The 22,087-nt window shown below is 43.6% G+C and overlaps 1 protein-coding gene across 2 annotated transcripts; it reads right to left on the reverse strand.

Annotated features, from left to right (window-relative positions):
• Positions 1–58: 58 nt before the first annotated feature.
• Positions 59–21,214, reverse strand: LOC117347649 (chitotriosidase-1-like). Of its 2 annotated transcripts, none has more exons than XM_033918840.1 (11): positions 21,076–21,214; positions 20,925–20,954; positions 19,465–19,666; positions 19,010–19,066; positions 8,021–8,186; positions 6,243–6,367; positions 5,668–5,791; positions 5,394–5,576; positions 3,705–3,821; positions 3,130–3,262; positions 59–498 (listed from the first exon to the last, which is right to left on the reverse strand). In XM_033918840.1, exons 1-11 carry the CDS (start codon positions 21,140–21,142, stop codon positions 266–268), a joined length of 1,437 nt encoding a protein of 478 aa, XP_033774731.1. In that variant the 5' UTR covers positions 21,143–21,214; the 3' UTR covers positions 59–265. The 2 variants fall into 2 exon arrangements, with proteins under 2 accessions (XP_033774731.1, XP_033774730.1); XM_033918839.1 differs by having other exon boundaries at positions 3,118–3,262.
• Positions 21,215–22,087: the final 873 nt, after the last annotated feature.

Raw genomic sequence — 22,087 nt, forward strand, 5'->3', positions numbered from 1 at the left:
TGGCATGCTAGGGAACGCAGATGCAGACAATCAAAGAAATGAGTCGTCACTCCACAAATCAGTTCATTTGCTGTTTTAATTTTCAGTAAAATGGCATAAAATGTAACATTTCCTTAATTATGTAATTCTTGGTTATAACATTCATCAGAATTATAAGTGTGATTCACCACTGGGACACTGAGTCACTTCCCAGTAACTATCTTTTAAAGCAGCTAAAAGGATTTGGGGATACAGTGAAACTATGGCATAATTGAGAGGCTGGCGCTCAGGACCAATTACAACATTTGCATGTGTCATTGAAGACCAGTTCTTTTGGACATGAAAAGCTAAAGGTCATAGCATGTGAACACATGTAATACTTGGAGGGGTCCGCTGGGTCTGCAAAGATGCCATCAGCTCTGTCCAGGCAAAAGTTATTCTGGAAGGAATGGCTGCTGGTTTTGACATGGTGGGTGGAAGGAGATGGCGTGGGGTCAATGTTATCAACTGTTATATCTCCTAAAGGAAAAATATTCAGTTAGTCAAGAATCAAGGGATGAGCTTCTGGCAAAATATTTTTGCTTAAACTGAGACTTTTACATGAGCAACACACACATATGAGTTCCAATGGCCACCTCTGTTCAGATCTCTACCTCAAGAACTCTCTGGAAAGATGAAACCCTGCTCTCACCTGTTCATCTTACCTCATGAGCTTTAAGCAGCCTGGGCTAATTTTCAAATGAACCAGATCATAATATCAGACTTAGCTGCAGATAATAAACTCATTCTTTATCCACAACAATTTGTGGCTTATATGTTCAGGAAATGTAATCAGTCAACTGTTTGTGAAGCTGAGGAGTCCTCCCTGACCTAGTGGAGTAATAGTGAAAATCAGTACTAGTTGGCTAAATTGTGGACTTTACCTGGGACACCTCCAGAGTCATCCGTTTTTTTTAGGGCGGTGGAGACTTAGATCCTTAGCTGTAGAACTGCGAGAACATGACTAGGGGTTACTAGAACCATAACAACATAAGAATAGCCTTAATGGTCCATCAAGCCCAATAGCCCGTTTTCACAGTAGCCAATCCAGGTCCCTAGTACCTGGACAAAACCCAAAGAGTAGCAACATTCCATGCTACCTATCCAGGGCAAGCAGTGGCTTCCCCATGTCTTTCTCAAGACCAGACTATGGTATGGACTTTTCCTCCAGGAACTTGTCCAAACCTTTCTTAAAGCCAGCTACGCTATCCGCTCTTACCACAACCTCTGGCAATGCATTCCACAGCTTAACCATTCTCTGAGTGAAAAAATATTTCCTCCTATTGGTTTTAAAAGTATTTCCCTGTAACTTCATCGAGTGTCCCCTAGACTTTATAATTTTTGACCGAGTGAAAAATCGATTCACTTGTACCCGTTCTATTCCACTCAGGATTTTCTAGACTTCAATCCTATCTTCCCCTCAACCATCTCTTTTCCAAGCTTAAGAGCCCTAACCGTTTTAGTCTTTCCTCGTACGAGAGGAGTTCCATCCCCTTTACCATCTTGGACGCTCTTCTTTGAACCTTTTCTAGCACCACTATATCTTTCTTGAGATAAGGAGACAAGAATTGAACGCAATACTCCAAATGAGATCACACCATGGAGCGATACAGGAGCATTTTAACATTCTTAGTGTTGTTAACCATCTCTTTCTTAATAATTCCTAGCATCTTGTTTGTTTTTTTGACACCCCCGCTGCACATTGGGTGGAAGATTTCATCGTATTGTCAACGATGACACCTAGATCCTTTTCTTGGGCGCTAACCCCCAAGGTGGATCTGGTAACTGTGATTCAGGTTATTCTTCCCAATGTGCATCACTTTGCATTTGTCCACATTAAATTTTATCTGCCACTTTGACGTCTAGTCTTCCAATTTCCTCAGGTCTGCCTGCAATTTTTCACAATCTGCATTCTTTTTAGCAACTTTGGACAGTTTAGTATCATCTGCAAATTTAATCACCTCACTCATCATTTCAATTTCCAGATCATTTATAAATAAGTTAAATAGAACCGGTCCCAGTACAGACCCCTGCGGCACTCCACTGTTTACTCTTCTCCATTGAGAAAAATGACCATTTAACCCCTACTTTTGAAAGAGGAGTATAAATCATACGCTGGTGGAGTTTTTTTTATGACCAATGATGATTTGAGGGCTCAATTCTCCAGCTTTCCTAATCTCTGAAAACATTTCTTCATCTATCTGCTCATTTTATCCTGTGGGATGGTAGTATAACCCTACCTTTATATTTCTTCCCTTCACACATGGACTTTCTATCCATATGGATTCCACACTACTCTCTATGTCATGCAGAATGTGTATTTTATTTGATTCAATTCGCTTTTTAACATATAGCATAACCCCCCTTCCAATTTGATCTACTCTATCCTTGCGATATAATTAGTACCCAGGTAATACAGTGTCCCATTGATTGTCCTCCTTCCACCAGGTCTCCGAAATGCCTATCATCATTCAGTGCTACATACTCTAACTCTCCTATTTTATTTTTTAGGCTTCTAGCATTTGTATACAGACACTTCAAATTGAAACCATTTTGAACCCAGCTCTGGCAGCAGCAAGAGCAACTGGGCATCACTCCTACCTGACCTCAGTACACTCAGGAATTTTTCAAGGTTGGCCTGGGGGAGGGGGGTTCTTGGAAAGAGGAAGAGGCATCGTCAGGAAGGGGCAGCTTTCATTCAAAATGGCCGCCCCTTTAAGAATAGGCTTAGTGGCCCACTGTTCCTGGCAGCTTTTTGTTGGTTTAATTTTCCAAAGAATACTACCCTAGCAGTAAGCAAGCTGTGTTAGTCAATTTACATAATACCAAGGTGTTTTGCATTTCTTTACTAGGTATTCTGCAGTATCTTCAATTAACCTGCTTTAAAATAATATAATTGCACATTATTGCTCTTTCACGTGGATATGAAGGGGTAAATAACCCCCTTGAATTAGCTAAATAGTTAGGGAGAATGATTACCCTGCAAAATCTAGTCAGACACTTCATACTCAGACAGATGCCACTGCAAATACCCCCCCCCCCCCCCCCCCCCCGTTTGCTACTCGGTTTTTCTCTCTTTCTGAAAGTAACCTCTGTTACCTGTTAATTTACCGAGAGCCAGTTGAGTTTTCAGAGTTCCTATAAGAGGATATTTCCCCTGATTGCAGGCAGAGCCTGTAAAATCATCCAAATCAATGGCCCAAACCATGGCCCCTCCGAAGCCATTCTTCTTCAAATACTGCACCTGTGAAGCAGAGAAGAAAGATCAGGATGTGTTGCGATATTCATATGATAGTGCGAGTTTAAAGACCAGAAATATTCTCAGGATACACATGAGCCCAGTATGTGCACACACTTACCTGCATTTGGCCGAGGTGTTCAGAGGGTGGGCTGGGGTGTTTATGCATACACGTCTAGATGGTAACAGGTGTCACGGCAATATTATAAACACCAAGGACATGTAATTAAGGTTCAAAGCAGAGTTCAGCATGCTGAAAACTTGGTAACTCATTCATGCAACACCCTGTAACACTTTTTTGTGCCTGTGATGGCACAAAATAAGTGCCTTTTTTCTGCCCCTCCCTGTTGGGGTGAACTCAAGGGCCGATGGCCTCATAAACCACACACTTGAGATGAGGACCAGCGCTCTGGAAGAAGTGAGCCATTGCATATTTCTATGTGTTCACCTTAAGTTTGATGCTTTCAATGTTCTCGTATCCCACCCACTGGTTCCTTTTCACAGAAAATGGCACTTTCTGTTCCTCAATCCACGTGGTACTTGCATCTCTCAGGAAAGTGCAAATCTGTAGTAACGAAAGGAGGTGTATAAGGGCATGCCGCTCCCTGGGAAGGTGGTTCCCGCTGACGACTAGTTATAAAACCACGAACAAAGAAAAGGACTGCAGACAGGTGTACAAGATGCCGGCAAAATTTACGTACAAAGAAACCACTTCTAGCAATATGGGACCTGACACGGTCCATGTTTCGATCAACACTGTCTTCCTCAAAACAAATATGCCTGGTCTGTATTTGAAAAAAGCTAAGGCCAGACCCTTTGCATAAAGACATTCAAAACCCAGATAGCCACCTATGAAAAGACAAGAGCTATCAATATTACATTAGGCCCTAGAATAGCAACATACCTACTGCTGGATCATTACAGATCCTTCACCTCCATCACACATGGACAGACCATTACTCAGTGGAGGATAAGGTATCTTTCTCCTTGGTCAGTTCTAGGGTTACCAGATTTCCCCGGACTTTGAATTTGTCGGGGTGGGTCTCTTCCCGAAGATACGTAGGCATAGAATTCCAAAGAGTTGGAGCAGTAACTGAAAAGATCAAATATATGGCCTAGTGAAGGGATTTTGAGGAGATGTTGATTACCGGATTTTATTTGTATACCGCAATACCCCATGAAGTTCAATGCGGTTAACAGGAATGAAGTAGAAGACCGTACATGAGAGGTGAGGGTACAAGTGCAAATAACGTAGGAGCGTGACAAGGTCAGTGTCAGATACAATCATGAAGCTGGGTTGGCAAATCAGTTTTGGGGGAGGCACTGGCTCCCCCTCCTCCGTAGTGATGCTTATGCTGGGCCTACCTTAGAAGCACTAGTGGTCTAGTTGCCTGGTTGGGCAGGAAAGATTCCTACTTGCTGCTATTCATGCTAGTTCCGTAACCAAAATGGCACCTGGAGCCTCCCAAAGCAGCCATTTTGAGATTGGAACCAGAATGGGCAGGAACTGACTGGGGATTGCTCCTGCCCCAAGACAACTAAACCATCAAGATCTCTAAGGTAAACCCAGAGAGGGGCCTACAGTTTTTTGGGGGAGAGGGAGCCAGTGGCTATGGCAATAGTGGGCTTCAGCACCAAAGTCAAAACTGGAATTTAATTGGCCTCTAGTTGGGAGCTGACTTCTGCACTTACCGCCCTGATAATGCTCTTTATTGCATGTTAAGACTGTTTTAATTTAATCCCTCCTCTTCAGGAAACATTACGTGCACAAGAAGTCCTGCGCAGTCCAGGCCCGTCTCCCTCCCTGCATAGCATGCATTAAACATGTGCTAGCTCATAGGTCCACTAAGTTAGGCTCTGGGAACTATTGCAAGCAGCTCCAAGCCATGGTCTGACCCCTGGTGATGTCAGTAGAGGTCTCCAAAGCACTGGCCATGTAAAGGACCTAGCTCCAAACTTTTGACTGGTCATTTGCATGCCTTGAATAACAAAAGAGGAACAGACATAGCCCACCAGCTCTGAGAGGTGAAACCCAGACCAAAGAAGAGAATATCGGAAGCTTTACATGTTATGACAGTGCACTAATTCACAAGTTAACTGCTTAACAGACGTTAATAAAAGAGCCCCAAATGTTTACCTCGTAGTAAGCCCAGAATCCAGCCTCTCGAGTGAATTGCCCAGGTAATGCAGGCCCGGCAGCTGCTGCTCCGACAGCAGAATCTGAAGAGGCCAGGATGAAGGATCTGCCGTATGTCGGGATTCCCATGATCAGCTTCTCAGCAGGGGCCCCTTTGGCTTTCCAATGGCTCATGGCGTAATCCTGTTAGAGCAGGGGCTGAACATTATTTCTAAAGCTGCAAATTATGCTTCCATACTTAAAAATGAGAAGAAATGTAAGACTGGATTCTCACCACATTAAAGTATCTGGCTGGTCCGGTATCTTTCATTCCCTTGTACAGAGGACTGACATGTCCTGTGACAGATTCCCAAGCCCCATGCAAATCATAGGTCATGACATTGATAAAATCCAGGACCCTGGAGAGCAGAGACAGAGAGTCTTTCAGACAGAAGCATTCAGCGTGCTGGAAGAGACGGGGTGCAGATACCTCGACCACTACAGACACCCGCACCCGCTCCTTCCCCGCCCTCAAACCTCTGTAACATTTCAGGCGTGAGCAGTAACCCCTAACCTGCTGTCATACCAGCGTCGGATCTTCCTCTGACGTCACTTCCTGGACCCTCGCCTAGGAAGTGACATCAGAGGATGAGCCGATGCCGCCATGACAGCAGGATGGGGGTTGCTACTCATGCCAGGAACATTACAGAGATACAGGGAAAGGGAAGCGGTGTGCGCACGGCAGGAGGGGCAGGGAAGGAGCATGTGGATGTGTGTGTGGGGGAGGGGAGCTACCTGCCCGGGCACCTCTCATCCTCGCTACACTTCGGGACAGTGATTGGCAGTTTGTAGCGTTCCTGGACTACTCACTGTGAAATTTTGGCTATTTCATAACCGGCATCGATGACGTCTTTTCCTGCAGCCACGGCAGCACTGAGGAGCAGCCGCTGTTGTCCCGTCTGCTCAGCTTCTTGCTGGAAGGATTTCATCAGGTCCTGGGCATACAAATTCGTAGCTGCATCTTCTAAATTTTCATGCAAACGTAATCCTTTTATGACGTCCCAGTTAACAGAAGCACTGAGGTCCCCTCTAAGAATTCCCTAACTTACAATACAATACAATATAATTCTTAGAACCCGCTGTGATGGGGTGTATGTCCCGTCACATGAGAGAGTGCTTCTTTGAGGGAAACTCTCCCAAGGGTTTCTCACGGGATGGGGTTAAACAGAGTAGCCAGGTCAATCTAATTCCTAATGGGATGGTTCTAGTCATGATGGAGGACTAGGTGGGTGGTATTAGGAACAGGCCACCCCTATTTCCCCAGAGCGCTGCTTTCCCCAATAGCAGAGAAGACTGGATGAGCTGATTTGCATACAATTGAACTACAGAGAAAAGGGCTTATTTACAAAGAGAAAAGACTCTTATAAACACTTGAACTTTACTCCTGATAGGGAGCAGATAAGAACATAAGAACTGCCATCTCCGGATCAGACCCATGGTCCATCGAGTCCGGCGATCCGCACACGCGGAGGCCCAGTCAGGTATACACCTGATGTAGTTGTTCCGCATGGACCCTTTTACCCATTAGGGGACATTTTAAGGGATCAAGAGGGTCCTCACCCTGAACTAAAAGGGGGTACCGGTTAATGGTCTCCCACCACAAAGGAATATAGTATGGAGTTTATGGGACAAGTACTCTTAGGTAACTTTTGAGGGAAGGAATGTTGGCTTCTGTCTAATTCTCAGTGGACCTACAACCTGATCTGAGTGACTTGTGTCCCAGTGGTATTTGGTAATAGCTATAGGACACTCAGCCTACATCCTCAAGTAGGTGGTATCAGAGACTTTTACACCTGCATCATACCTCCTCGACTCAGTAAGAATAATGAGGATTGACAAAAACTTGGAATGTGCCTGGCAAATCCAGAACTCAGATGGGGGCTGGTGACAAGTGTCCCAGGACTGGAGATGCTCACCCTACTTCCTCTCTTCTGGGGTGTGGCATTCACCATTCCCTCTAAGCTGGGCGGGAGGCAGTGTTTCAATACTGTATCATCACTAAGAACAGGTAGGGTCCCTGGAGTCCTGCAGAGTTTGCCTGTCTCTCACTATTGAAAATATGATAGCAAAATGGTGCCCTCCACTCTCAGGACTATAAGTGCAGGACTCCAACTCAACTTAGAGGGAACAGGGATTGGCATTCCTAACCTATTTTGCTTGTCTTCATAAGGGAGGAGCTCTGTCCCCTTCATCATTCTTCTCACCCTTCTTTAAACTTTTTCTAGTTCTGCTTTCTAGGGCCATCCCAAGGTTTGTGCAGGTGATGAAGCTACATAGGATGCAAGGGAAACATGCTGCAAGATGGCAGAAACCACTCCCCATTCGTGGTTATAGCACAGTGGTGGGGGCGTATGGCACAAGTGGCCATGGCGCAGTGGGCAAGATTGCTGGGGGGTGTCGCCCAGAGCACCATTCTGACTTAGGCTGCTGCTGCCACTGTGAAATGGGGGAGGGGGGGTGTCACACCATGTACTTACACAAAAGCATAATGATCTTCTCCAACTCTTCTCAGAAAATCCCTAACAGCTGTGGCACCCTGGGCTCTCATTAAGGCTTCAGCGCAGTTACTTCTCTGTGGCTTTAAATACCTGAACCAAGGCTGTGAACAGTGTTTTATCTTGCGGAGGACTTTCTCTGGACCCTGGATACTCCCAGTCTAGGTCCAGACCATCGAATCCATGTTTCCGCAGGAATCGCACCACTGAACTCATGAACATCTGGCGCGTGGCAGCAGAAGAGACCATTTGCGTAAACCTATCAATGGAAAGACATTTTCACAAAATTCAGAGGTGGTAACGATTACAGGAGATGATAGAAAAGCACGTAATGGTTAGGCGTGCACTCAACAGGATTCTATAACTAGCACACAATTATTAAAAACAAATCTATTTAACCGATTTGTAGCCCAAGACCCCTACCCTACCCTTGTCCCCTAGATCTCCTTTCTCCTCCCTCCCGCTCACCTTACTCCTAACCCCTTATATTGTACCAGCTCCCCTACTTACATCTATTAATTGTATCTATTTTGCAGATTGTTCCCATTCACCGATTGTATTTGCTGACTGCACCCTTTCTCTGATTGTACCCATTCGCTGATTGTCCAGCTTTTCTTTATTGTAAACCGCCTCGAACTTCTACGGCTTTGGCGGTATATAAGAAATAAATTATTATTATTATTATTCTTATTCATGCGTGGCTCCCACTTATGCATGTAACTTACAGAAGTAAAGTGCCCCATTGAAAATGATGAATTGCAGGCTCACTGCCTGTGTAAAGTGCGCACTTAAACTGTGGCTCTTAGTTATAGAATTTGAAGGTCATCCAGACCAGCAGAGTGCGCTGCACTCTCTTTAAAGCAGCTGAACAAAGCCAGGAGAACTGGGTTTGAAGTCCTCAGAAGCAGATTCTTCACACTCTGAACTAAGTAAATTTGTGTGCCAGAAGGCTTTCTTTTTCATGCCATTATATTGTTTGGAATGAAATCCATTAGCACCCCATAGTTAAAGGACTCCTAAATAAATGAGATTCCCAGACAGGGGTTAGTTACTAGTCATAGTAAAACTTGCCACTTTATCCAGAAGTCACTAGCCTGCCTTACCTCAGTGCTATACAGTTAGACTTGTATTTTGTGCTGCTGCAGCTGGGAACACTATACTCTATGTGCTTGGCCAAAGCGAAGGGGGCAGACCCAGAGCCCGTTGTACCAGGATCAACCTGACTATCCCCCAGTATAACCCTCCCAGCCTTCCCATCTCTACGACTAGGGGTCAAGCATAAGCTGTGCTATTCAATTTGCACAATAGTTTTGCACGTTTGGCATTGCGTTTATTACTTGCCCTGCCCTAAAGAAACATGTAGCTAATGGGTGGGTGGGGGTGGGGTGGGGGGCTAAATCTGTAACCTGAGTATGTGCCTATTATGTCCATATTCATGCATAACTTGCAAATACCCACTAAGCTTACACAGCGTGTGTCTGCAAGAGGATGCACACATGGGCGGAACTTACCCCCACATGAACTTATAGAATACTATAAGCTAAGCACATATCTGGGATGTGTAAGCATTGCTTTGCCCTGAGATTGTTAGCATGGAATGTCGCTACCCCTTGGGTTTTTGCCAGGTTCTTGTGACCTGCATTGGCCACTGGGGCTAGATAATAATAACTTTATTCTTTTATACTGAAGGTACCTTTTAGGATAAGGCCCTCCTTTAGTAGTGCAGAGACTTGAGCCAGAGACTGAAGAGATTTTAAAAAGGCTTTTATTAAACTAGCATATATGCTGGACTTCTGGGCAGAACTGGCTGCATAAACAGAAGACCCTGAGAATTTCAAACACAAAGATTATATAGTGTCCTAACCAGTCCGAACCAGTTTGACCAGTTCTGACCAAAAGGTAGGAGCAAAGAGAAAAACAAAACCATAAATCCATCCTATAATCTACACATCTTAGGCTAACTAGCATCTACATTCCTCTGCCTCCTGGCTGTACCAGGCACTAAGACAGATACATAGTACAGGCCTGCATGCATACGTGATTTCTCAGAGCAGTAAAATGGAGTCACAACTTGTTCTTTGTACTGATTATGACCCACTGATCTAAAATAAAGCTTTCTTCATCTACACCGTGACCCAGCCATGTCAGCTAGCTAGGGATCCTTCATTCCCAACTTTTCTTCTGTAGGCTAGCTGACTAACTGGGTTACGGGAGGTCAGGGCCATCTGTATCAGAGGTGGGGACTGGGTGATAGGAGGAAAGGGCCAGGACTAGGGCGGTGGTACTTTAGTCAATCGTAGTCCTAATAGTACGGTTAAGGGTTTTCAATAAACATGGTAACAGGCAAGGAAGAACACAAAATATGACAGAGAATACCAGGAAAATTATGGTGAGGGCTTTAAAGAGTCCCGGTTTGGAGGCCCAATCAGTCAGTGAGTTGAGTCCAAACATATCATCATCAGCCCAAGTAGCAGGACCGTAGACAGCAATGATGCGCTCCGGGGGCCAAGTGTCTCCCCATTTACCAATTTCCAGGCTTCTTTCAGAACGGGCCCGTTGATCGAATACTGGGACAGCCAGATGTTCTCCTTCGGATAACGGGAGGAGGAAGAAGGCTGGTTTGATAGTGCCCAGAACACAAGTGCCAGTCCAATTTGAGGGTAGAGTGGGGTATGCCGTTTTCCCACAGATCCAGTAGTATCCTTCCGGTGCAGCCCAAGGGGCAGAAGCAGGCAGGTGGAGGTAGACATTTAATGTGGTAGCATTGCCAGTAGTATTCCATCGTCTGGGTATTTCTAACTTAGGATCTCCGGTCCAATAAGTCCATCCGGGCTGAGAGGTACTGTTTTTAGTCCATAAGGATTGGCACTGCAGGTGTCCAACACGAGTGGTAAAGGATGGTCCGAGACGCTGTATGCAGTGTTTTGCCAGAATGGAGTTTTTCAGGGGCCAGCTGGGTGCCCCCGCAGACATAACAGTTTGTCAGATTTAAGGTGGCTCCTATGGTTTCAGCGAACTGTATGAAAAGGTTGCGGGTGGTGGCAGAGGGCACAAAGTCTTGTTGGTCAAGTTTCATATGTTCATAAAAGTCTGGAAACACAATGCTGTGTTGTTCAGGAATTCGGTGTCTCTCAACGAGTTTGATGTGTAAGACAGTACCAGGGTCTGTGCCCTTACCATATATCTGTAGGCCCACAAGATAGCGAGCTTTCCGGAGGCTATCATCGAGGTTCCATTTAAACGGCTGTAGGATAGTGAAGTTAAGTGGGTTACAGTTCTGGAGGCCACAGTCAGAGGTAGTCACCCATTTTGGATAATATGGCTCGGGTGGTAGGCAGTCGGGTCATACCCCAAGTAGCCCAGGATACACATCTCCAGTAGTTACAGTAGTAGTGTTCGGAAGAACCTTCACAGTGGGACGGCTTCTGTCCCGCCAGGCACATGTATTTATCGTTGTGCATATATTCCCTCCTCTATGCTAGGGCACCACAACGTCCAAGGAAGGTGGGGTTCTTGTCCATGGCATGGCAAGCATGACTAGAGGACTGAGGCCGGGACATGGGGATTAGTGACCAGGGTTTGTTGAATCAGGGGGCCCTGATCCCAGACTGACCTGACCTCTATCCAAGTATCCCTATTAGTTGCTTTGGGGTCGAAACAGATCTGTGAATCTCCATTATTACATATAGAATATTCAACCTTGTTATATATATATACAGGGGTCACTAGTTGACCCTTACACTCATAATTAGTTTGAAATCTAATAACATTTTCCGTTTTGCCCCCATTGTCCACTAGTGCCACACAAGGGGCACACCCAGGCGTGGGAGGGGTAGGGGACATGGACAATGTTGGCAAGACGTAAATCACAAGCAGTAAATATACACAACAGAGTTCATATTAAATATCTTGACAGATCTCTGGATCAGACATGCGTGATTACTCTTCCAGAGTGTGGGGCAGCCGTGTGATTTTCAGTTGAAGGTCAGTAGGCCCTTTTTCACAAATATACTCAGCAGCGGGCTTCACACGGCTGTAGTGAATCCAAGACTCGTGGCGGGACAATTTGACAGCTGTGGGAGAAGCAAGTAAGACAGTGAAAGGCCCTGTCCAAAGGGGTTTCAGCGGTTCAAATGGGGACAACTGATTGCGTTTACCTGGGGTACAGCGGATGCAAAATAGAACAGAAGGAATCAGTTTGGGCCATGGCAGGCGGCTTTCCTCTGCCGCTTTTCCGAGGAGGGTTTTAATAGTTCTGTTGATGCGTTCAACTTGGCCAGAGCTCTGGGGGTGATAGGCCGTATGTAATTTCCAGGTGATTTGCAGAGCCCGAGAGACAGCTTGTGTGACTTGTGATATGTAGGCGGGGCCATTATCGCTGCCAATCACTAGGGGCAGGCCATAGCGAGGGATGATGTCATGGAGTAAAGCCTTTACTATTTCCCTACTTTTCTCTGTGCACACTGGGTAGGCCTCTGGCCACCCAGTGTGGGAATCAATGAAAACCAGGAGGTAACGGAACCCATGGGAGGGGGGCAAGTGGGTAAAATCTGTAGAGAGGACTTGCATGGGGTGTGAACCGATAGGCTGGTGACCAGGAACGGGGGACCTGACAGAAGAGGGGTTGTGTCGGAGGCAAATGACACAGCGGAGCAGAACATGGGAGATGAGTTGAGAGAGATTCGGGATATAGAAATTCTGTCGGAGAAGAGTGCGGAGGGCTGGGTTACCGGCATGAGAAAAATCGTGTGCACGTTGGACAACAGTGAGGGCCAGGAGTTGAGGGACGTACAGGAGGGGGGTGGATGTGTGAGAGGAAGGTATAGTAATCCATCCAGATGGGAGGGTACAATGGCCAGATTGCTGCACGGCCCACTTGCGCTTGGGGTCAGTGTACTGGGGGGAAAGGGAATGAAGGAAAGGTTGAGGGGAGGAAAGGGATAACAGAAGAGGGGGTGTGGGCGGACCTTGGAGGGCCGCCTGGCGAGCCGAGCGGTCAGCCAAGGCATTACCGCGGCTGATGAAATCACGGAGGCGACGGTGGGCCCGGCAGTGCATGATAGAAACTTTGGAGGGTAGCAGGATAGCATCCAAAAGGTCCAGGATGAGTTGGTGGTGTTGGATAGGGGATCCAGAGGAGGTGAGGAAGGAACGCTGGCGCCAGAGGACAGCGTGGGCATGAACAGCTAGAAAGGCAATTTAGATAGGAAAAAAACAAAAATGCAAAAAGGGAGAGAAAAATCTCCCAAAATGGCCAATGGTATGGTTGGTTTCCCTGGGGTACCCCACAAACCAAACAGATAGACAACACAAAGATTACAGGGCATAAACAAACATAGAAAACAGAAAAGGCGTGAAACTTTTCTTCCAGCTGGCAAGGATTCAGAGCTGAACTTAGATCTGCAGAGAAATGCACAGTTATACAAAAACAAAACGTCCATCATAGCACGAATCATAATTGTGTGCACACAGTGGCAAAGTAAAGTGCGATATAACACATGGCATAATAATCACATAATCATAAAAGGCATCTATTAATGGTTATTGGAACATCCGAAAGAGAAAACGTAAGAATGTGATCACTCTGGCTTGGTGCCCTGCCAATTACATTCATAAGGCAGACAGGGACGCAACTGCTAGGGTGTGCTTCAATCTTGAAAAATAAGCAAAACTTACTAGGTAAAGTAAGATACAGTGTACAATGTTAAATATAGAGGTATTCTGAAGTATGGCAATGTCAATTCAAAGGGGAAAAAAAGAAACATGTTAAATGTTAAGTGCAAGGTCATTTCAAGGTTACTGAAAGCAGAACATTGTCCTCCTTCTCTGGGTAGAAAAAGGCTCATTGTAACAGGTCCAGAACAGCTCTGTATGTATGACTGCGAAGACAAAGAAGAGACATTTTAACGTGACACCACCCCTGAGGTCACTTAGCCATGTTCCCTGCAGGCAGACCTGGAACCCTTGTCTGCCACCTGGGTCCCGCTACACTCTGAGGAGTGGGCACTGCTGCAGACTAGATGTAGCTACTTTACTCTGCACTGTCCTTACATAATAACTACCCCCTTCCTCTGGAGTTTGAGCTACCAAGTTTATTTTAAAGGTATTTCTGTTTCCAATTGTATTTAGAATCTGATTGATAATAACACTTTATACAAACATGCATGGGAAGAAAGAATTCATAAAGAACACCAGGATAAAGACACAATACGGGAAAGCAAGGGAGACTGTTAGCACAAAAGAAGTAATCTCAATCCATCCGTTATCAATAAAACTCATTCATAAAGGAAAAAAAAAAAAAAGTTGACCACATTACACCGCTATTGATTAAGTCCCATTGGCTACCTATTAGCCAACGAATTACTTTTAAGATATTATTCTTGGTTTTTAAAGTTCTAGCTTTCAATGAGCCTCAATTCATGTCTAGAATGATCATTCCTTATTATGCCCCTCGTTCTCTACGATCATCATCACAAGACTTATTAATTGTCCCTTCCTTAAAAATTGTGGGTACAAGAAGAAATGACATGTTTTCTGTTACAGCGCCACAAACGTGGAATGCACTGCTACTGTACATCAGAAAAGAAAAAGATCTTATCTCTTTTATAAAAACTTTGTTATTTAACTTTGTACTTGTGTCTTAAAATTGTTTGTCCTCTAAAATGTGTTTTTTTTTTTTTTTTTTTTTTTTTTAATTGTTCAGCGCTTAGAATGTTTGTATAGGCGATTCATCAAATAATAATAAAACTTGAAACTTGAACTTGAATTATCAAGCCCATGTTTAGCAAATATTTCAATTTTCAGAAAAATATGGATACTTAACCTCTATCATTGTTAGTCTTGTACTTTAAATCCCCCAACACTGGAATACAAAGGCAGGGATGTGCCAAACACAAACCCCACATGTCTGACAAACGGTTGCTTTTTTTTTTCTTCTTTTTTTTTTTTTTTATTACCAGCAGACACACTTTGACAACTGCGAGAACACGTAAACTATCTGGCTCAACTTTCTTTAAATTACTCACTGTCTGTAACAAATCCACTGCACGCAACATATATCTAAAATCACAGTCCTTATTCTCGTTCATCAGTGCGAACTCACATTCTTAATTCTGTCTTGATCCACATGCATTTTACCCTGTTAAGCAACTTACACTATCCTGTCTGCAACTTTCGGCAAAACAATCATGCTGGCTTGCTTTACCAACTTTTCCCAGGTTTCCAACCTAAATGCTATTTCCATCTCCCTGGGTAATTTCTCAACATCACCAATTTCTTGTTCTCTGTGTCTTGTCAGGTGTCCCCAGAGCTTTTGTTTTATTAATTTGACAAGTATGACAAAAGGTTGATTAAATTCCAAATACTAAGCCTCGGACAACAATAAAAATAAGGGTGAAGAAAACAGTAAAGAATTACAAAATTACAAAAAAACCTCTACAAACCCAGAATTAAACGTATAAGAAACAATGAGAGAAAAAAAAAGAACTTCAAGGAGGAAAGGAAAGAGGACATAGATGGAAGAAAAGCAATAGGGCAAAGGGAAAATGTTTGGGTGTTTGTTTTGTTACTTTGAATTGATCTAAATGGTGCTAAACCATACGATTAGGAGAGTTAATCCAGTCCAAGCATGACTGTGTCTAGCTAACTAAGTGTTTTGTTTTATTAGTAATCAAACTCAGTTAACATTGATTCTCCATAATTACCCAATTAAAAATTGCATTGTATTAGCCTGCCATAACTGGCAGGGTTGAGATGTTACATCTCATGATGAAAAGCAGGACTATGTACGCTATGTATTCCCCCCTCTTGTAAGAAGGAAAAGAGGGTCAGTCGTAAAATGTTTAAGCATGATCTGAAGGGGGTCGATGGTGCTCTGACCCATATTATACAATCTATATATGCACCCAACAAAAGTTCCAATTTCCAGAAACCAGAATCCTATATACCTCTCTGTGCTTCACAACGGATTAAGAAGTTACTAGACAGAAGAGGTAGAGACAGGATAGAGAAGGAATCAACTTCTCACTTACCAAGACAGGTCCGGTACCGGCACAACAAAACCAGGAGCCAGAAATCTCCACCGATTCGTTCCTTCTCGAGGTGCAATCCGTTGTCTTCGACGAGAAAACCGTTCCTGGTCAACCACCAGGTTAATGCCGGCTATTACGGGTCTCGTAGGAGGCAAGGTTTGAAATCCTCCGAGGGAGACGATCGTGCCAAACAGGCTCAAGTCTGTAGATCAAGTCCCTGTTCGGCTGCGCCAAATGAAGGTACCTTTTAGGATAAGGCCCTCCTTTAGTAGTGCAGAGACTTGAGCCAGAGACTGAAGAGATTTTAAAAAGGCTTTTATTAAACTAGCATATATGCTGGACTTCTGGGCAGAACTGGCTGCATAAACAGAAGACCCTGAGAATTTCAAACACAAAGATTATATAGTGTCCTAACCAGTCCGAACCAGTTTGACCAGTTCTGACCAAAAGGTAGGAGCAAAGAGAAAAACAAAACCATAAATCCATCCTATAATCTACACATCTTAGGCTAACTAGCATCTACATTCCTCTGCCTCCTGGCTGTACCAGGCACTAAGACAGATACATAGTACAGGCCTGCATGCATACGTGATTTCTCAGAGCAGTAAAATGGAGTCACAACTTGTTCTTTGTACTGATTATGACCCACTGATCTAAAATAAAGCTTTCTTCATCTACACCGTGACCCAGCCATGTCAGCTAGCTAGGGATCCTTCAATACCACCATAACCAAAAGTTCTAGGCGGTTTATACTAAAAAGAGCTGAACAATCATCGAAATACAATAATACAGTAAAAAAAATACAAATATTTATAAAATAGAATTTCAATAATAAAACTCACTAAGTAATAAACTTATCAAACAAAGTGGTCTTAATTAATTTCCGAAAACTGCAGTAGGATAACATAACTTGCTGAATACATTTACCTAACCAAAATTGTTGCCTACCAGCTTGAAATGCTAGGGTCCTAGCTAAGAAGGTCTAATTTTTGGATAAGCAAATAAATAGAAGTTTCTAGTTCTCTTGATGGTCTATGCCACTGTTCTTCAGCCACCGGTCCGTGGACTGGTGCCAATCTGCAGGAAATTTCTGCCGGTCCGCACAGGGCTGGCAAGATTAAGGTGACCATAGGTCCCGTTTTCAGACCTCCTGTCCCGTTGTCCCCACACAGTGGGGGACGAAGGACATGAGAAGGAGGCACTGGGGGCACTAAAGACTTGGGAAGGAGGCACTGGGGGCACTAAGGACTTGGGAAGGAGGCACTGGAGACACTACATACATGGGAAGGAAGCACTGCGGGCACTAAAGACGGGAAGGGGCACTAAGGACATGGGAAGGAGGCACCGGGGGCACTAAGGACATAGGAAGGAAAGAGGGAGGGAATAGAAAGGGACAATTCTTGGGCCTGAGTGTAGAAAGGAAGAAATGAAAGAAAGGATGCACAGACAGAAGGAAACGCAACCAGAGACTCATGAAATCACCAGACAGCAAAGGTAGGAAAAATGATTTTATTTTCAATTTAGTGATCAAAATGTGTCAGTTTTGAGAATTTATATCTGCTGTCTATATTTTGCACTATATTTGTCTATTTTTCTATAGTTACTGAGGTGACCGAGCTCACGGAGATGGGGCGGAAACGTGGTTTTTAAATTTTAGTCCTAGTAGTTTGCCAATCCATAAAATAATTATTTTATTTCTGCCAGTCCACGGTTGTAAAAAGGTTGAAAAACACTGGTCTATGCAACCCAAAATGAGGAAAAAGGTAAGCTGGAGACAATCCCGATATCAGCTTAAAGCAGATACAGGAAAATTTGAATAAATCTCTTGCCTCCAAAGGCAGCCAATGAAGTAAACGATAATAGGGACTAATATGGTTGTTCTTTTTTAAATCAAAAATCAATCAAACAGCTGTATTCTTAATTATCCTTAGAATTTTTTGGGGTGCTCTTAAATAGATGATGTTAAAATAGTCTAAAATAGATAAAACTAATGCCTACACCAATAGATTGAACGATAAAGGATCAAAATATTTTTTATGATTCTTAATTTCCACAATGTAAAAAAGCATTTTTGTACCACTAAGTTTGTGTGTTCGGCTAGTGTTAAAAGTCGGTCTAGTAGTGTGACTTCCAGAATTTTGATAGATTTAATAATCGGGTAGTCCATGAGTCTGACCTAGTAAGGCTATTCTTATTTTCTTATGTTCTAACACTTTCACCAGTGCATGCATGTTATATGTATATTTATGTGGTTAAAGGAATGTAAGTACCTATGAACATGCTGGGTCAGACCAAGGGTCCATCTAGTCCAGAATCCTGCCTTTGCGGTGGCCAATCCAGGTCCCAAGTACTGGGCAGAAACCCAAAGAGTTGCAACATTCCAGAGCTGGGATTGTGATGTCATAATGCCTCATTCTACCAATGCCTAAGAGTCAACCTCATCAGTGATGTCACAATGGCTTGACTTGTCACAAAATGTGGGAGATATTAACAAAATAGCTGGATGAACTTCTCCAATGATATCCAAAATCTCAGCTTTATTAATATATCTCCATCAAAATGATCATTCAAATGTGAATATCAAACTTTTTGCACTAGTTCACTTTCACACAGTGGTTATAAGTGAAATTCAACTCAAGGAGAGACTTTAAATGAGCGTTTTAGTTCATTGATAGAAGATTGACAATACGGTAATGAAGAGTACAAAGTCTACTCACTAACCACACGTTTGAATGATCATTTTGATGGAGATATATTAATAAAGCTGAGATTTTGGATATCATTCCTAATGGCTTGGCTCACATAAGAATAGCCCTACTGGGTCAGATCCAATGGTCCATCTAGCCCAGTATCCTGTTTCCAACAGTGGCCAATCCAGATCCCAAATAGTAGCAACATTCCAAGCTACCAGGGTAGGCACCCTGTTATAGAATTTCCCTTAACAAGTTAGCAACTATAGCTCAATTGCATTTATATCACACGTATGTACAATGGAATCCATGTACAGCTTCATCTTTCACCAGCAAATCTGGAGAGAAAGCTCAGAACTTACTTCCGGGTCCCAAAATTCCATCCACCAATGGCGAGGAGCGTCTTCAGATGAGGATTCCTGGGGAGAGAGCAAAGGAAAATGCTTTGTTTGCTGTGTCAACGTCTAAGCTCGACTTTCAGTTCAGTGAAGAAAAGATAGCTGACACTAGGATCTATCTCGTAGTGGAGAGGCCAAGAGTCTTTCAGCCATTTTGCACTGTCCATAGGGTTCTTTAAAAAAGAATAGAACTTTCAACTAATGGTGTTCTCTTCTAGTTCTTGATTGTAACTAATGGTTCAGGTTTTTAGGTTATCCCTAGTGAATATGTTTGCAAATCTGTTGTGTGTGTTAATTAAGTGTATCCTGACAAGCCGATGTGTTTGCAGGCCCTAAGGACCGTCAGTGAATGCCTTGAGCTAAATGTCCCCCACCCCACCCCCAGAGATAAAACTGCTTTAATTCTGAACCTTCCTCACATTTTCTTGAGTCCATTGAACCTCTGATACAATGTTTCATCGTTCCATTCAAAGGTCGTGATCTTGTTGTTGTGCATATTGGCAAAGGCATAGATGAGATGTGTGCACAAGTGAGGGTCAACGTTCTCTGGTAGGAAGCGCCCCACTTCAGGTCTGTACTGGGCCCAGTTGGTGAAATAGCAAACTAGTTTAAAAGCAGAACCTGCAAAGACAGGGCAAGTTACAAGGCAGACATAGGGGGGAAAGATGGAGGTCGTCTCAGACATACCTGTAAGAGGGCAATCGCGTTACACTTGAAGACAATTCTATAAGAGAGCACTTTGGTTAATAGGGAGGAAGGTGCCTATTTTTAAAGAATGCAGCTAGCACAATTCTTAGCTTGTGGACCTCAACATTGGCACCTGTGCAGCAGCAGATATGCATGGAAATTGTGGCTCCATCTTTGCAAATTTACTCTACACCAGTGTCTCTCAAACTGTGTGCCCCAAAGAGATTCTGGGTGTGCCACGAGGGGTTCCAGAATTGTATTTACTTAAAAAAATTCCCTTCATAAGTATATACTAGAATAGATGACATGTACGTCAATGTTATGAGTGTCTGTATGCGTAAGGATACAACCTCCCAGACAAACATCGTTCTTTGACGTGATTGGTCCTTGAAAACTAACGGCAAATAATTTTATTTTTATTTTTTAAGCAGTAGTTATCTTAACTTGAGCAACAAAGCAATCGAGGCTTTGTTTTGTTACTGCTTAGATCTTCTTATCTTTGCAAACTTGGATTTTTAGCTCTGACAGAAATTAAAATGAAAAAAAGAGTTAATTTGCAGTCAAAAACAAGAGCATCCATCACATTGATTAGCAATTCTATTCTATCTACTTTCGTTTCACCGTTGTTACAATTACCTGTACATAGCTTAAAGAACTTTAAATAAATAAGTCTCAAATTTAATTTTTTGTTGGTTTTGCAATTTTAGCATTTCAATTATAATGTGCCATGAAAAACATTTGCTCTGTTTAGTGTGCCTGAGCTAAAAAAAAGTTGGATAGACACTGCTCTACATGTACCAGCCTCCTCTCAGCATGTTACAGGTAAGTTCCCATTGCAAGGTTTAAAAGAAAATCTAAAAGTCCAAACTCCGCCCCAGGACACTTCAGCAAAACATGGCTTCCTGCAGTGCAGAAGGTCCTGTTTCTGCTTAAAATTACTCCTCCCTGTGCCGAATGCTGGTGCTCGTGAAAATCGCACCTTAAGCAGACAAACTTCCTCACCCAGCTACACAAGTGGAGCCATCTGACTGTTCAGTAAATGGGAAGCACTGGGGTCATTGTAACTTAAGTGGACCCTTGGAAGCTGGTGTTAGAAGAACCTGACTAAAGGGTTTAAAAGGAAAACGTGGATGGGTCCCAACTCCTCCCAGTAACTCTTGCAAGTCACATTAAAGTGAAACCAGTTACTCACTGGACTGAATGAAGAGCAGGACGGCCAAAGCTGGAAAGATGCAAAATGAGAGAAAAGAAAAGAGTTAGGCATCCCAAGGTCAGCTTTTTCTTTATTACAGGGGCTTCAATACCTGATATCCCCAAATTCTGCCTGTCCTTTGCACACATACCTGCACTCAGCCTCATCTTCCCCATCCTGCCTCTGGACACTCTGGTCTGCCCTTGTGCTTTAATCATCTTCCTCTCCCCTTCCCCTGAACTCCAGAAATGAAGAAGTCACTGAAAGTCACCCACCATGTTTCATCATCATTCTGACTTGGGAGTTTCAGACTTGTGCAAGACATTGTGGTCGACCATTGGGTCACATTGTTTATCCTATGACACATTCAGTTATTAAAAAGATTTCCTAACCGCCTATAACTAGGCAGTTTTACAAAAACAAAAACCCAATCGTATCAAAATAAGAAACATACAACACATATTATACAAACAATAACAGCAGTTCCTTCATATCAGCCATATTTTATGGCATAACCCAGAAAAGACAGTCTGGCGACTTCAAGGCTGGCACCGTGAAGTCTGAGTAGCGAAGCTTGGCTTTACCCTCTTCACACTACCAAGATCAGTGGGCTTCACTAGCAAAGCATCAGCTTCCTGAGTGCCAGGCAGGTCTCATCCTATGACCCAGTTCAAAGTGTCTGACCTGTGAACGCTTTGAACGCACAGAAGCCCACTAAAATGTAAACACTTCCCCCCCTCCCCCGAAAGATGAAATCAGTACAGATTTTCAATTCTGGGGTTACTATTGCTTTGTAGGATTGACTGTAACTGGTCCCTCGCCAAAGTCTGATGGGTCTGGATGGCTAAAATATAATCCTCTTGCTGTTTGCAGTGGATTTATCTCACACAGGGCTCTAGGCCTCGATCAGTCCTCCTGGAAGCTTAGCCCTTGTGCAGAAAGAGTTGACCCAGGTGTCAGTCCTGGAGGGTGGCGCTAAGATTTTTTAAAAATCCATTTTCATAGATTTTTAATGGCGGCTTTTTGGAGAATTCAGCCCTTAGTGTGCAACTGAAAAGGGGCAGCTCAGAGGTGTTCACTGAAGAAGTGATCTCTGTCTTAGAATTCGATCTACACCAAGTTCCAGTTTGCATCAATCCTTTCACCCATATTTGGGCACAAAT

This window comes from Geotrypetes seraphini, chromosome 13 (genome assembly GCF_902459505.1).
Source record: "Geotrypetes seraphini chromosome 13, aGeoSer1.1, whole genome shotgun sequence".
Lineage (NCBI taxonomy): Eukaryota > Metazoa > Chordata > Amphibia > Gymnophiona > Dermophiidae > Geotrypetes > Geotrypetes seraphini.